The sequence below is a fragment of the Mastigoproctus giganteus genome, chromosome 7, assembly GCF_048544385.1.
Source record: "Mastigoproctus giganteus isolate SK-2022 chromosome 7, ASM4854438v1, whole genome shotgun sequence".
In the NCBI taxonomy this organism is placed as follows: Eukaryota; Metazoa; Arthropoda; class Arachnida; order Uropygi; family Thelyphonidae; genus Mastigoproctus; species Mastigoproctus giganteus.
In genome coordinates this window covers 181355873-181373515 of record NC_143581.1, presented here as the reverse complement: position 1 = coordinate 181373515, position 17643 = coordinate 181355873, and the positions used below count along the sequence as shown (strand labels likewise).

The following is a 17643-nucleotide window of genomic DNA, read 5'->3' as shown; positions in this document are numbered from 1 at the left end:
AAAATGGTGGTGCATAATTGAGGTTGTAGCTATTTGTGCAGGGAGTGTTTCATAAACTGGAAAGATGAAAAAGAAAAGAGTCATTAATATATAGAGGAAAAGTGTGTAAAAAAGAGACCCCTGGCACACTCCAATATCAGTTGAGAAGTTGGGCTTATAGGGTAAAATTTTTCTGAGTGTAGTCTGTGCTTGTTAACAGGAGAGATTGCTTATCAGATACAAATAAATAGAAAGAGTGCAAGAATGTTTGCTGATGCTATCTAGGAAATGTTAGGGGGTTGGAAAACCACTAGCTTGGGGGGATTCACAGACTAATAGATTAACAGTAGGCAAAGGTGGAAGTGATTCTTGCATTGCTTCTATTGGATTGCACAGCAGCCTGCCTGGAAAACAAGTTGCTGGAGAGTTCAGGAATTACTAAGAGTCATCATAAAACAAGTAAATACATGGGCTGGTTAGAGTGTTAGGGCATGCATGTATAACCAATGTTAGGAGTAGTAAATAAATTTAATGAATTTGAAGGGCTGGTTAAGACATTTAAGAAATATTGTTGTGATATCAGAGTTGTAGTGTCACACAGATATGAAGAATGAAGAATTGGAATTTGGGGAAAACAATGTGTACAGAAAGGATAGACAGGATAGGAAGGGAGGAGGGGTTATGCTGTTAGTTAAGAAACACATAAAACCTAAGGCAGTGCATCCTGTTGACATCGGTGTACAGTGCAATGTTGAGTTTGTTTAGTGTGAAATAAGCACTGGGAATTGTTATTGGGTTTTTAGGAGCAACTAAGGCCTTATTGCTCCGGGGATATGTGGTGGTCATTCCCTGACCTTTCTGCATCCTCCGTATTTGGTGGTCACGGGCTCGAACCCCGGTCTAATCAAGAAGCGTGTGCTACGCACTGCTGCTCCTGCCCACCTGGGTACGGAGGCGCCAAGCACTGGGAAAGCAAAAATGAAGGCAGGAGTGTGTTTTAGGACAAATGCCGCTGATGAGTAAAATGAACAACTATGCAAAGAAATAGTGGGACAGTAAATCAGAATTTCGTATAAGGTGAGATTTTAACTTCTCAGATGTTGACTGGAACTTGTGGGTTGGTCACGCACACTAGCAAGACTTTTAAGGATTTACTGGATGATTGTTTTCTACAGCAGCATGTTCAAGAGGCTACCAGAGGGAGCAATACACTTGATCTGATTATCAGCAGTGATTATTCATAAATTAGGAATTTACAGATAAAGGTACCACTAGGTGGCAGTAATCACAGTGCAGTGATATGGGATTGACTTCAAGATGTAACTAACATCAGGAATAAAGGGAAGGATTTTGCTTTTGTAAAGGTGACTACAGTGGTCTCGAGATTTTTTAAATTCTATACAGTGTGACCAACTAATGCTGTTACCTGTTAGCATAAATTCTGCTCCAGGGAAAATAATGGAGTCACTGGTTAAAGAAGCACTGCAGGATCATCTAGACAAGACTGCAGTTATAGTTCAGACACAGCATGTGTTTTTAAGGGGAAAGTCTTGTCTGATCAATTTGATTGGATACTACGATGTGGTCATAAAGGAACTGGATGCAAAAAATAATTTTGATATCACATACTTGGATTTTAGGAGAGCTTTTGATACTGTTGCACATGGAAGACTACTGTACAAATTGGAGCAGTACGGCATTAAGAGCAAGTTTCTGCTATGGATAAAGGGATAGTTCAGTGGGAGAAGACAGAGTGGTAATCAATGGACATTGCTCTTCATGGATTAATGTTATTGGTGGAGTCCCCCAGGGTTTGGTGTTGGGCCCATTGTTGTTTTCTATACTTATCAATGATATTGATGAAGGTATGTCAGGTATAATGTTGAAGTTTCCATATGATACAAAGAGTGGCAGGGTTGTTAATGATAATAATGACAATATGCTACTGCAACAGGATCTAGAAAAGTTGAACAGATGGGCTGAGAAGTGGCAACTCAAGTTTAAAATTGACAAATGCAAAGTACTGCATATGGGTAGCAGTAACCCTATAGAAATGTACCGACTGTGTGGTACTACACTCAGGGTATTGGAAAATGAAAAAGACCTGAAGGTAACAGTGCAGTCAGATGCTCAGTTTTGTGAGCAGTGGAGGCAGGCTGCCAGAGCAGTTCATGGAGTTCTTTTCAATGATATACAGGAATTTTATAGCAGGAATAAGGAGGTGATTATCTCCTTGTATAAGGCAATAGTCAGGCCACACCTTGAATACTGCATACAGGTCTGGAGGCCTCATTTTAGGATGGATGTAGATTTGCTAGAATGAGTACAGAGGCAAAATGACTGGTGAGGGGAACAAAGAGGGTGCTCTTATGAAGAGAGGCTTAAGTCCTGCACACTGCAGCATCTGCTGACTAGGCACCTACAAGGTGATCTGGCCTTGAATGGATTGAGCAGGCGCAATGCTGATGGGATTCTTCCTCTTTCCAAGATTACAAACCTGAGGGGCTTAAACTCAAATTGAGAAAAGAAAAAGACAGTTGTTGAATAGGTGTGCAGAAATTTGCCTTTAGCCAGTGGGTAGTTGATTGCTGAAACAAACTTCCATCTGGCATTGTGGAAGTTGATATCTTAAATAAATTGAAGGAAGAAGTGGACAAACTTTTGAAGAGAAGATGGGTGAAATGGTAATATTTTTTTGCTGATGCTGAATAAGCTTGCTTTCTTGCACCATATGCCTCTGTTAATGCTAATGGTAAAAGTTAAATGATATTGAGCCATACACTAGTACATACAGTGAACAGTCACACAGAAAATTGGCTCCAATTACAAAAAAAAAAAAAAAAAAAGCAGCGTGTGTACCCTGTATGCACGAAAGATGTTTTATTTTATGTGAAAACATCTATGGCGGCACTAGAGTAAAACCATTTACATTTTTGAACTGTTTGATCGAAACTTACTTATGCTACTTAGAAGGTTGATAAAAATCTTGAAAAGCAGATTTTATTAAAGTCTGCATTTTATTCTTGCACAACATTACTACCTGCTTTCTTGCATAATATTACTACCCGCTGCTTACTCTAACGAATCAACGTTAGTGACTGAGTTAGTCATTTATGAAGTGACGTCATTTCTGTATCTTAGTATGAACTTTACTGAATTAATTACTTACCTTACCAAATCAAGCTTAATGACTGAGTTAGCATCGTTAATGCCATTTAGGAAGTGATGTTATTTGTGTCATTTAAAATCTAACAGCCACCTAATAGGAAGTGACGTTAATTATGTCATTTCCATAAAAAAAAAAATTTCGTTACCAATCGATTTTACTCTACTGCTGCCATAGCTGTTTTCCCATCAAAAAGGAAAGGAAACCATGAGATGGAAGCTTGTTTAGACCTTTATGCCATATGCTTCATGTACTAGGAGATGTCAGCCTCTTTCTAGACACTAAACAGTGTTTGTTACTTCAGGTTTCCATTAAACAATGTGATAGTACTGCACCATCTAGTATTGTCCAATGTCAGAGAGGCTTGACCATTCTTTTTTGTGGAGCAAGCACTAAACTTTAACCCTTGCTTATGTTGGTTCACCTGGGTAATTGCCTTCAGTATATTAGGTTTTAACAGTATTTTGCGACCCTGCACATATGGTATATACTAAATGTTATTAACAGTCAAAAAGTGCAAGCAGAGGATATAGTCATCATAGAATGACTACATCCTCTTTGTCAAATTTGACACATTTGGAATACAAATGAGATGGGAATATCATCAGTTCTATCAGTATTTTAGACTTCCATGAACAGCATTAGCTATCCTCATTGAAAGAATGTCAACAAACCTCAGGGATTCCAGTCTTCGTGTAACTATAAATATTTTGCATGTTACTGTTCAAACAAAGTAAGCAAAGGGAAGAGAAAGAGAAAATAAAGAAACCAAGAAAAAAAATGTAATTATTTGAGCTTCATTTTAAGAAAAAACTTGGTAATAGCCATAGCTTAGTGGTCAGGCGAGCGGGTGCCTAAGTACACGTGCGTTGAGTGACCGAGGTTCAAGCCCGTGACTACTGAATACGGTGCGGTTTCTTGTATTCAATCTAACATGCGAACTCCTCTGACCGTTTGGTCGTCCCGGAGTATAAACAGAAAATTTATTTATATTTATTTATATAGAAGACAAATGTGGTATTAACTTTGTGGACTGTGCTATTTGCACTCTACTGACTACTTATTTCTTTCAAAAGAGCATTTCTTGCTTGTTACATTGAGTCTCACACCTGTGTGTAATATAGAGGTAGTTATCCAGGTATGCCCAACCTTGTACGAAATGGCTTGCCTACTTACAGAGCTTTACTACTGCAGATTATATTGCAGATATTTAATGAGAATTGATTTGAATACATTCTTTTCTTTTTTGTAACTTCATTTGTTGTGTTCACTTCTTCTTTTTATACTGCTAAGCTTTTGTTTTCATACAGTAGTTGGATTTTAACAAGTGACTAGTGTGAAACTTTATTCACTCATCAATTAACTTACTTTTTCCCATTACATTCTTGAATACAGTTCTTGGACCATTTATTTGATTGGAATTTTGTTAAGTAAAATTTGTTACATATCTGTAATTTCTTGATTTGGTGTATGAAATATTGGTTCACAGGGTATTTTCTTTTGAAATTAAGCTTAGGATGAATTAAGAGCTCTAGTGGAAAGGCCTTTTCCACACAGCACAGAAGAACAGAACTTAGCTACTATGCTGCAACTTGAAATGTTTTACTTACTTCTTTGGAAAATTCATGGAGAAGATGAAGCATGTACTTATCCAGGCAATTCATGCTTTTAAGACATATGGAGTGAGCATCAAAGTGAAAACCATGAAGGGCACCCAAGAGAAAACGTAATGTATTGCGTATCTGGAAAAGAAAAAACAAAAAAAAAAAAACCCAATTAATAATAAGTTATTTAAAAATAAGTATAAAGTTTAGAATCTGTTTATTACTAACAGAGTCTAAAATTAATGTTTCATAGCTTTCTGCTCTGCTTCTGCAGTGATTTTAATATACTATCACCAAAAACACTGAAACACCAACAAAAAACTTGATCAATTTGGTCTTTTGGTGCTTATTGTAATGATGTAAAAGCAGTATTACAATCACTGAAGAAGCAGAGGAAAAACATATGTGAAACATATGCCTTTCACACTGTTAGTAATTGATTTATTCTACATTTTACGCAAGTGAAGTAATTTGATCAGATAACATGGGAAACATTCTGTTCAAACATTATATCTGATATGTAAATGTTCTTATAATTTCAAAGATTTAAAATTTATTTGTGAAAAATGTATTAATGTAAAAATGTGAACTGTGTTTTCCATAAGCTTAATAATTAAACATTTAAGCTTTTACGATTTGTTATCTTTCGGAGGAAATTTATAATGAGAGCCTTGTCGATCAATTTGGCCCTGGAGAGATCGTGCAAGGCTCAAGGGGTAGAATTTTTCACAGCCTGGTCTGTGATTTTTAACAGGAGAGACTGCTTCTGTAGGCATGGGATACACTTAAGTAGAAAGGGTGTAAGAATATTTGCTGATGCTATCGAGGCAGTGTTAGGTGGGTCAGAAAACTAGCTTGGGGACGGGATATAAGGACTAATAAGTAAACAGTAGCTGCTGGAAGAGGTGGAAGTGATTCTTGCACTGCTTCTATTGGAATTAGCAGCAGCCTGGAAAACAAGGTAGAGGGGATTTCAGAGACTGCTGGCAGCCATTGCAGAACAAGTAAATATATAGGCAGTGTTAGGGTAGCTAAGAATAGGAACAGGTACATGTATATTTGCATGTACACCAATGCTAGGAGTTTGGTAAATAAATTTAATGAATTTGAGGTGTTGGTCAAAACATCAAAGATATTTTTGGGATATCAGAGATGTGGTGTCACACAGATACAGGGAATTCAGAAATGGAATTTGGGGAGTACAATGTGTACACGAAGGACAGATAGACAGGATAGGAAGGGATGAGGGGTTATGCTATTAGTTAAGAAACGCATAAAATCCAAGGAAGTACAGTCAATCGACATGGCTGGATAGTGCAGTGTCGAGTCAGTTTGGTGTGACATAAGTACAGGGAAAGCAAAATTAAGAATAGGAGTGTGCTATAGGCCTAATGACTCTGATGAGTACGATAAACATTTGTACAGAGAAATAGAGTGGGCCAGTAAATCAGAGTGTCTTATAATGGGGGATTTTAATTTCCCAGATATTGACTGGAATTTTTGGGTTGGTCACTCATACACTAGCAAGGCTTTTGTGAATTTATTGGATGACTGCTTTCTACAGCAACATGTTGGGAGGCAACTGGAGGGAGTAATACTTGATCTGATTACTAGTAGTGATTCTTCATGCATTAAGAATTTGCAGTTAAAGGAACCACTAGATGTCAGTGAACACAGTGTGCTGATGTGAGATTTACTCAAAGAGGTAACTACCATCAGGGGTAAAGGGAAGGATTTTTGCTTTCGTAAAGGTGACTATGGTGGGACCAACTGATAATTTTACCAACAGCAAATTCAAAATGGGAAGCATTCAAAGAATTAATCTTGGAAGTTACTAGGCTTTTCATAAAAAACTAAGAAATATATTATTCAAGGTTTAGGCCTAAATGGATGTCAGATGAACTAATGAGACATGTGGCAGAGAAGAAAACTGTATGAAATACATATAATTTAACAGGTGATATGGAAGCCTAAGATAGATATAAGCTGACCTGTAACCAAGTCACAAAGGAGGTTAGGCAGGCAAAGGCAGATTACGAGAAATCTTTGGCAACGGAAGAAAGGGAATGAATCAGATTGGTCCACTTGATATCGATGGTTCAACTGTTGATGATTCTGCTTAGGTAGCTAACAAACGAAATGAGTATTTTGCATCTACATTCACGCATGAGGAGCTATTCAAGGAAGGAAATGCCAAAGGTGAATTAAACTCTGGCAGTGAGCTAGATGATTTTGTAATAACTGAAAGCAAAACTGAGGAGAAATTGTTGAAGATAAATATAAGAAAGGCACTGGGGAGGATGGGATCTATCCAGTTATATTATAGGAGGAAGCAAAACAAGTAAGCAAACCCTTAGGCATAATTATGAGAGCTTTTTTGGACTCAGGGGGGTACCCATGGACTGGAGGTGTTCAATGTGACGTGACCCCAATTCACAAAGGAGAATCAAAGAGCAACACAAGTAATTACAGACCTGTTAGTTTAGTAAATCAGAATGTCTTATAATGGGGGATTTTAACTTCCCAGATATTGACTGGAACTTGTGGATTGGTCACTCACACACTAGTCAGACTTTTGTGGATTTATTGGATGATTGTTTTCTGCAGCAGCATGTTCGAGAGGCAACCAGAGAAAGTAACACTCTTGATCTGGTTATCAGCAGTGATCATTCGTGTATTAAGAATTTGCAGATAAAGGAACCACTAGGTAGCAGTGATCACAGTGTGCTGAAGTGGGATTTACTCAAAGAGGTAACTACCGTCAGGGGTAAAGGAAAGGGTTTTTGCTTCCATAAAGGGGAGTACAGTGGTCTCAGACAGTTTTTAAATTCTGTACAGTGGGATCAACTGACGATGTTACCAACAGTAAATTCTAAGTGGGAAGCATTCAAGGAATTAATCGTGGAAGCTACTAGACTTTATATACCGAAATATCTTTCAAGGTTTAGGCCTAAATGGTTATCAAATGAACTAATGAGACTCGTGGCAGAGAAGAAAAATGCATGGGATGCATATAAATTATCAGGTGACGCAGAAGCCTGTGGCAGATATAAGCTAGTCTGTAATCAGGTCACAAAGGAGGTTCGGCAGGCGAAGGCGGATTACGAGAAATCTTTGGCAAAAGATGCTAAGAAAAACAGCAAGGATTTCTTTACTTATATAAACTCTAAAAGGAAGGGGATGAATATGATTGGTCCACTTGACATCGATGGTTCGACTGTTGATGATCCTGCTCAGATAGCAAACAAACTGAATGAGTATTTTGCATCTACATTCACACGTGAGGAATTATTACAGTTTGAAAATGGAAGAAGGTTATCAAATTGTAGCAGTGTGCTTAATAATTTTGTAATAACTGAGAGCAAAGTGGAGGAGAAATTGTTGAAGTTAAACATAAGAAAGGCACCTGGGGTGGATGGGATCTATCCAGTTATTTTAAAGGAGGCGGCAAAGCAACTAAGCAAACCCTTAGCCATAATTATGAGAGCATCCTTGGACTCAGGGGAGGTTCCCACGGACTGGAGATGTGCAAATGTGTCCCCAATTCACAAAGGTGGATCGAAGGGTGACACGAGTAATTACAGACCAGTTAGTTTAACTTCTGTTCCGGGTAAAATAATGGAGTCACTGGTTAAAGATGCATTGCAGGATCATCTAGACAAGACTGCAGCAATAATTCAAACACAGCATGGGTTTGTTAAGGGAAAGTCTTGTCTGACAAATTTGATTGGTTATTATGATGTGGTCACAAAGGAACTGGATGCAAAAAATAATTTTGATATCATATACTTGGATTTCAGGAAAGCTTTTGACACTGTTGCGCATGGAAGACTACTGTACAAATTGGAGCAGAATGGTATTAAGGGTAAGTTGCTACAATGGATAAAAGGATGGTTAAGTGCGAGAAGACTGAGGGTGGTAATCAATGGGTGCTGCTCTTCGTGGACTAATGTTATTAGTGGAGTCCCACAGGGTTCGGTGTTGGGTCCACTGTTGTTTTGTGTATTTATCAATGATATTGATGAAGGTATATCAGGCTTAATGTCGAAGTTTGCAGATGACACAAAGGTTGGCAGGGTTGTTAATGACAGTAATGGCAGTGTGCTACTGCAACAGGATCTAGATAATTTGGGCAGATGGGCTAAGATGTGGCAACTGAAGTTCAACCTTGACAAATGCAAAGTACTGCATATGGGTAGAAGTAACCCCAGAGAAACGTACCAACTGTGTGGTACTACACTTAAGGTGGTAGAAAATGAAAAAGACCTGGGAGTAATTGTGCAGTCAGATATGAAGTTTTCTGAGCAATGCAGACAGGCTGCTAGGGCAGGTCATGGGGTTTTGTCAATGATATATAGGAATTTTGCTAGCAGGGAAAAGGAGGTGATTGTCCCTCTGTATAAGGCAATGGTCAGGCCACGCCTTGAGTACTGCGTACAGGTCTGGAGGCCTCATTTTAGGAAGGATGTAGATTTGCTTGAGCGTGTACAGAGAAGAGCATCACGATTGGTGAGGGGAATGAAGGGATTCTCTTACCAAGAGAGGCTTAAGGTCTGCAAGTTGCAGTGGCTGGAGACTAGGCACCTGCGCGGTGATCTGATTGAGGTCTATAAGGCCTTGAATGGGTTGAGCACGCTGAATTCTGATGGGATCCTTCCACTTGTTCAGATTACGAACCTACGGGGACATAAGTTCAAATTAAGAAAGGACAGATGTAGAATAGATGTGCGGAAATTTGCCTTTAGCCAGCGGGTGGTTAATTGCTGGAACAAACTTCCATCTGTAGTTGTGGAAGTTGATAGGTTAAATAAATTTAAGGAGGAACTGGACAGGCATTTGGAGGGAATGGTGTGATTTTTTTTTTTTTTTTTGGCTGATGCTGCATAAGCTCCTACACTTGCTTTCTTGCATCATGTGCCACTACTACTACTACTACTTCTGTTCCAGGGAAATTAATGGAGGCACTGGTTAAAGAAGCACTGCAGGATTATCTAGACAAGACTTCATTATAGTTCAGACACAGCATAGTTTTGTTAAGGGAAAGTCTTGCCTGACCAATTTGATTGGATAGTATGATGTGGTCACAAAAGAACTGGATGCAGGGAATAACTTTGATATAATATATTTGGATCTTAAAGGCTTTTGATACTGTTGCACATGGAAGACTGCTGTACAAATTGGAGAAGTGTGGCATTGGAGGAAAATTGCTGCTCCATAGCAGCAATTTTCCTATAAAGGGATGGTTGAGTGGGAAAAAACAGAGTGCTAATCAATGAACACTGCTTTTCGTGGACTAATGTTAATAGTGAAGTCCCCTAGAGTTAACCGGCCTCCGTAGCCGAGTGGTGAGTAGCGGGAGTGCAGTAGCACATGCTCTTTGAGTAGACCGGGGTTCAAGCCCCTGACTGCTAAATACGGTCGATCTGCCAACCCGCACTGGACCAGCGTGGCAGATTATGGTCCATTTCCCTCAGCATGAATTGTTGAGGAGGCTTCCATCCTGCTGTGGGTTGATAAAGGCTGCAGTTTTTTTACCCCCAGGGTTCAGTGTTGAGCCCATTGTTTTCTATATTTATTAATTGATGGTATATCAGGCTTAATGTCCACATTTGCAGATGACACAAAGGTCGGCAGGGTTGTGAATGACACTAATGACATTACACTGCTGCAACAGAATCTAGAAAAGTTGAACAGATGGGCTGAGAGTTGGCAACTGAAGTTTAACATTGACAAATGTAAAATGCTGCATATGGGAAGCAGTAACCCCAGAGTAACATATCAACTGTGTGGTACTACACTGACAGTGGTAGAGAATGAGAAGGACCTGGGGGTAATTGTGCAGGCAGGTATGAAGTTTTCCGAGCAGTGCAGACAGTTCGCAAGGGTAGCTCATGGTGTCTTGTCAATGATATACAGGAATTTTTCTAGCAGGGATAAGGAGGTGATTATCCCCTTGTATAATGTAATTGTCAGGCCACACCTTGAGTATTGTATACAGGTCTGGAGGCCTCATTTTAAGAAAGATGTAGAGCTACTGGAACAAGTAGAGAGAAGGGCAACAAGATTAGTGAATGGAACAAAGGGTTGCTCTTATGAAGAAAGGCTTAAGTTTTGCAAATTACAGTGTCTGGAGACTAGGCACTTGCAAGGTGATCTGACTGAGTTGTATAAAGGCTTGAATGGTTTGAGCAAGCTCAATGCTGATGGGATTCTTCCTCTTGTTCAGAAAAATCGTCCGAGAGGGCATAAATTCCAATTGAGGAAACATAGTTGTAGGATAGATGTGCGGAAGTTTGCCTTTAGCCAGCAGATGGTTGATTGCAGGAACAAACTTCCATCTGTCGTTGTAGAAGTCAATAGCTTAAATAGATTCAAGGCAGAACTAGACAAACTAGGAGCAGGTGAAATGAGAAGGTTTTTTTTTCCCTTTTTTTCCCTATATAAGCTTGCTTTCTTGCATCATGTGCCTTTACTAATGCTAACCATATGTAAAGGCCTTTGCTGATCTTCATTCTGGGATATTCGGGTTGATCATATGTACTGAACTTGGGAATTATTAAAGAATATCATTCATTTTAATATTTTTGTAAACAATTGTTAGAAAGATATATTGAGATTTTCTGAAGACATTTACAAACATCCATGCATATAGTGAGGTTTGTGTATAATGCTCTATTAATCTACTGTCAGTTGTGTGAATCATATATAAAATACTGCCAACTTTGTGGTGCACTTTAACCCTTCCAATAGAGACTTCTCATTTTTTCAATAGAGAAGCTGTGGGAAAAGTTTTCTTGCAAAGCATTGTGATTTAGTAGTATGTTTCATTTATTTTTATTATGGGAAATAAAATAAACCAATTCAACAGTTTTACTTTTTTTTTTTTTTTTGAAAATTCATGCAGTAGATGAAGCTCCAGAGTGAACAAAAATTTAATCCTCTAGCACTTTTTCTATCTTTCATTTCGCATCTGTTAAATATGGTATTAAATGAAACAAATATTTTACAAATTAGAAAAAAGAAACAAATTTAACAAAAAAGGAAACATTTCCATATGACCTGTCCATCCCCTCTAATAATTTGTCTAGTTCATTCTTTCTTAATTTAAATTTATAAACTCTCATGTATTGTCTAAGCAAGAGTAAGAATGCTAACATTTAGCTTACTGAATTCCTCCATAGCCTTAAACAATTCAATTAACAAGTGCCTAGTTTCCTGACATGTCAATTTGCAGAACTGAGCCTTTCCTTGTAAGACCACATTGTCAACCTCACTAATCTTTTTGCTCTTCTCTGTACCCATTCCAGCAGATTCACATCCTTTCTAAAACGAGACTTAAAGACATGTGCAGTACTCAAGTAATGGCCTAACCATCTTTATGCATTGGAATAATTATCTCCTTATCTCTGCTGCCAAAATTCTTGTACACCATTGACAAAACCCAACCAGCTGTCCCAACAGTCAACCTTTGCTGCTCAGAAAACTCCATAACTGACTGCACAAATTCCCCCCCCCCAGGTCTTTTTCATTCTCCACTAACCTCATCACACATTTAGTATGTTATTCTGAATTACTGCTACATATATGGACTCTCTTGCTTCCGATGTTAAACTTCAATTACTACTACCCAACTAATTTTTTAGATTGTGTTGCAGTAGCATACCCAGTTACTCTTCTCATTAACCACACTGCCAACCTCTGCAAACTCAGGCATTAAGCCTGATATACTTTCATCAATAAATATTAATAAATATTGAAAACAACAATGTGCACAGCACTGAACCCAAGAGGACTCCATTAACATTAGTCCAAGGAGAACTGTGTCCATTGACACTGTTTTCTCCTATTCAATCATCCCTTTTTCCATAGCACAAGACTTATCCCTAATGCCACACTGCTCCAATTTGTAGAGTAGTCTTTCAAAAGTGGAACACTTTTGAAAGTCAAAGACTTTTGATAGTGGAACTGCAGACTAGTTTATATCTAGTGTAGGGTTTTCTATTCTCTGATAATTTATATGCATTTCATGTATTTTTTTCTTCTGCTACTAGTCTCATCAGTTCATGTGACATTCATTTAGGTCTAAGCCTTGAACAGTATCTCTTAGTTGGTATAAAAAACCTAATGGGAAGCATTCAGTGTTGTAATCGTGAAGCTATGATTATCACATTTAATGCTTCCCATTTAGCATTCACTGTTGGTAACATCATCAGTTGATCCAAATATCCTGCAAGCTTGGTTATGAGGCTTTTTGGCTACTTTGCATTCTATATTCCACCAAGGTTTGGGAAATGGTGGAAAATGGGTAGATGTTTTCAGAATTTTAATTGCAACTGCATGGACAAGATTTTCTGTGATGTACAACACTGCATCATTGACAGGCTCCTGACTGACTGTAGTGATGTTAAATTTTGCAAGATGTTGAAAGGTATTCCAGTCAGCTTGATCAATCTTCCACCCCAGTAACCTAAAAGGAAGACAGTTATCCTATTAAGCAGGCTGGTTTACTTTTATATAAGTTCTCCTCCACTTTAAAAAGTGAGGGAAAGAAGGACGGAAGGAGAGAGAGGAGGAGCAATATAGAAAGATCAATAGCAGAGAATGTATGGGTAGGCATATGGAAAAAGATGTTAGCCCCCACATATAGAAGGGAGAGGTCACTGTCAGTAGGCATATGTTCTATGACATGTTCCCTTCCATTAATGTGGACAATACCCCAAAGGGTGTTATCCATTGAAATTGCCAAGGGGTAGGATGGGGGGGAAGCTGCAAAATGAGATCATCTAGGTCTGTCCAAGAGATATCAGTCTCAGGTGGCAAATAAATCAAACAAACTGTTAATAGAAACCCTACTATAAAGCGAACTGCTACAACTTCTATGTTGAAGGAAAGCAGCACAAGTTGAAATGGGGTCTGGTTACCCACATGGATTGCACCCCCTCCATGGGTAGATCCATTCCCAGTTCTGTTCTTAAGTATGTTAGTAGTATTGTGAAAGGAAGGTTAGTAGTATCATGCTCCATCAATAACAAAAGAAATTACTATAGAAAATAATAAAAATCCTGAAATACCCTCTAGTTCTCAAGAAAAAAATGGATGTGGAGAAGCATGGATGCTGTTCTGTTTCCACTGCTTCCTCCACAAAGAGTTCCAAGACTGAATTGTCTAGTACCTCCTTCATCTCAACATCCATTTTTTCTTGAGAACTAGGGGTATTTCAGATTTTTATTCTTTTCTCTAGCAGTTACTTTTGTTACTGGTGGAGAATTAGGAGGAGGCACAGATATGGAAGTGATAGCTGATTGATCTTTCTGTGCAGTTTTTGTGAGCTTATCAGGTAGTGTGCAATAGGAGTGAGTGACTCTAGGAGGGATGGTCATTTCTGTTTGAGTTCTGATGGAACATCTCCCTGCTACCTTCTGAGTGCGCGCAGGTTTTTTGTATTAAAGATTTCACTGCTTTTCTTGCCTCCTGATATGATATGTTCAACTCTGCCTCAAGTCTTTGTATTTCTTTTTCTTCTTTCCACCTCTGGCATGCTCACGAATATGCATGGTGCTTTTCTTGGCAGTTAATGCAGGTTGGTTTAGTAACTGGACATGATGTAATTTTGTGGTTGTTTGCAGCACATGAAGGGCCTGCAAGGACTCCATGACAGGCCATTTTGAGAGTGTCTATATTTCTGGCACCTAAAACACCTTAAAGGATTTGGGACATAGAGATGCACTGGACAATTGATGTTATTGTTGTTGTTATTTGGTTTTTAGGAGCATTAGCAACTAAGGCCATATTGCTCCAGGGATATATATATATGCAGTGGTCATTCCCTGACCTTTCCGCATCCTCCGTATTTAGTGGTCACAAGCTCGAACCCCGGTCTAATCAAGAAGCGTGTGCTACGCACTGCCGCTCCTGCCCACCTGGCTACGGAGGTGCCTTGGACAATTGATATAGCCTGCTTTAATCTCATTAGGAGTGTTCGTGAATGGAATGTTAGGGTGATGTTTCTAGTGGGAACAAGATTCACATCCCTATGCCAGAATATTCATTTTGCAGATGTCATTCCTTGAGATTTAAATTCAGTGTCTTGTAGGGGGTAACTATGATCTGCACTCCCCCATACATGTGGCTTGAAGGAGGTGTTCTGAATGGTTGTCATTTCTGGTCTCTACAAGGATGTTGCCTGACTGAGCAAAGCCATTTGACTGATTTAGGAGAGCCTGCCAACCCTTCCAAATAAAGAAGGGTGACATTTTTCCTATAGGTTTCTCATTTGTAGAGTGTATTATTAAGTAACAAGGTGTTGGACCTGATATAACTTCTGTTTTCTGTATTTTTGCTGAGGTGACATTAACAGGATCAACATCCAATTTTTCTGGTGAGACGTGTTGGAGTTCCAGAAGAAGTGTTTTTATTATCAGGATGCTATGAAGATTTTGGCTAAGGCAAAGGAAGCCAACACGAGAACCATGGCAAACTATTGGAAACTTACCGGACAAACTGGTTTGCCACTACCACACTTTAGTGCTGCTTGCTCGGTAAACAGATAGCGAGTATTATCAGTAACAGCAATATACAGACTGCTGCTATTGCATCTTCGCACTGCATGATACATATCTATATAAAGAATCTTTCTTTCTTTTCCTATTATTCCCTAACCTTTAAGGTTTCTTTATTTTTCATTATATTTCCTAACCTGACCTTAAATGTTAGGTTAGGAAATAACAGGAAAAGGTTTCCTTACCTAACTTTAAAGGTTAGGAAATAAGAGGAAAAGAAAAAAAGATTATTTATATAAATATATATATCATTAAGTCATTCAATCACTTAATGCATCGGTAGTGATGAAATGAAATTTAATGCATTTGTAGTGGCAGTTCATGTATTGCCACTACCAATAACACACACCATCTGTTTAATGAGAAAGCAGCACTAAAGTGCAGTAGTGGCAAACCAGTTTGTCCAGCAAGTTTCCAGTAGTTTGCCATGGTTCTCGTGTTGGCTTTTCTTACCTTAGCCAAGATTTTTAGTTTGTTTCATGCCCAGGCTCCCCAGCTACTATGGTGCCCAAATAGGATGCCAGGTCTACATAGACATGATAACCGCACTGCCACCAGCCTGAATCCTGTCCTTCAGATCATGAGAATAGGGGCATGGCATTGACACAGTAGACCCTTGCAAGAGCACTCACTAGCTGATTGATACTAGGTTAGCTATCCCAGGCCACCCATCTTGTCGAAGCAGAGAGCCAAAGTGGTGTTTTGGAGCTGGACCTCTCAACTGCCAGGATTCTCCCTTCTGAGTTTCCATGGGTCACAGTGCATGGCAAACATGCCAGATTCCTATGATGGTAGCCAGGAATTCAGGCTGTGGGCACTGTACCACAGTGATGCTAATCTGCAGGACCAGCAGCACCACTGGGAGTTCTCTTACCATGTGCAGTTGCCCACGCTTGGGGGGGGGGGAACTTGCTCTTGGTTCCCTGATTTACCAACTGTGTAAGTGCAAAAATTTATTAAGTGAAACTATTATATAGTGAAAATAAAATATATACCAACTTCCTCAATTATGAAGCGGTGTCCCAGAAGTTTAAAATCAAGATGCTCGTTGTTATTTGGTTTTTAGGAGCATTAGCAACTAAGGCCATATTGCTCTGGGATATGCTGTGGTCATTCCTGACCACTGGGAGTTCTTTCCGCATTCTCCATATTTGGTGGTGACGGGCTCGAACCCCGGTCTAATCAAGAAGCGTGTGCTGCGCACTGCTGCTCCTTCCCACCTGGCTACGGAGGCGCCAAATGAAAATGCATTTTCCCCATAGAAAAATGCAAACATCACTGTAATTTATAGAAGTACAGTCAGTCCTTGCATAGCACGATAGTTGTGTTCCTAGAAACCCTTGTGCAATGTAAAATCGTACAATATAAACAACCAGCCCTATGGGAAAAATAGGGTTAGGTGCCGACCACCCAAGATTGAATACACATTTGTAACCAAAACATCACCAACACAATAAATTATCGTAATAAAATACGTAAGTATTTTATTGCGACTATTACATAATAAAATATTGCTAATGCTTTTGCTTCTATCGTAAGCAAACTTGTTTTTTGTTTGATTTTCTATCGAAACAGATGACAGCTGTTTCATCTCTTACAATTCTTTGTGCCTTAATCTAATGGATTTTAATTACACTTTGAGTTGTTCCTGCTATGAAAACTGTTTTTATTTTCTCTGCATTCTTTGTAATTCTCAGTGTTGCCTCATTTAGGGCTGTAGCACATGCAATATCACATGGTCTTTCATTTCGTTTCACAATTTCGTATTTTTTCTCTATCGACAGAGGCAAACTGGCCATAAGCCTTACCGGGGAAACCCCGCTGGGCCGGAGGCCGGTGTGATTTTGGCCATAAATACTAGTATGAGGCCACTAGAAATTTTCCCGGGTAAGAAGTTTTTGACCTAGTCTGCCTCTGTTTATCGATATTGCTTTTCTTTTTCTCTCTGAATCTGTAGTGTTTTCACCAGGACGCTTCCTTTTCACACCTTTTAAGTATTTTACTCATTTTTAGGGAATAAAGCACAATTACAAAATGAGGAGGCATGCTTGATACACATAAACAAAGCTGCGCGCGTGTAGCAACTGAATAAACAGCACAGTAAACGTAGAGACACACTATGAACACCTCACTAGCTCACATTTTACTAAAGCACATTTCTGGGGGTTACTACCATAAAACAATAAAAACAATTTCCAGTTGCGTTCCTGCTAGTGGAAATCTGTTATAAACTGGTAGTAAAATCGATCTAATGGCATTTGCGATAATACCGATAGCCAGAATTGTGTGGGTTTTTACATTATTATGGTTAAATATGTTTCCCCTTCACTGATAT

General features: G+C 38.9%; 1 protein-coding gene across 1 annotated transcript in view; it reads right to left on the bottom strand.

Annotated features, from left to right (window-relative positions):
• IleRS-m (Isoleucyl-tRNA synthetase, mitochondrial) overlaps positions 1 to 17643 on the bottom strand; it is a 403472-nt gene that overhangs the window by 31023 nt on the left and 354806 nt on the right. The window contains exon 18 of the mRNA XM_090378489.1: positions 4756 to 4887. Within this exon, the coding sequence (XP_090234615.1) occupies positions 4756 to 4887 (132 nt within the window). The remainder of the gene's footprint in view (positions 1 to 4755; positions 4888 to 17643) is intronic.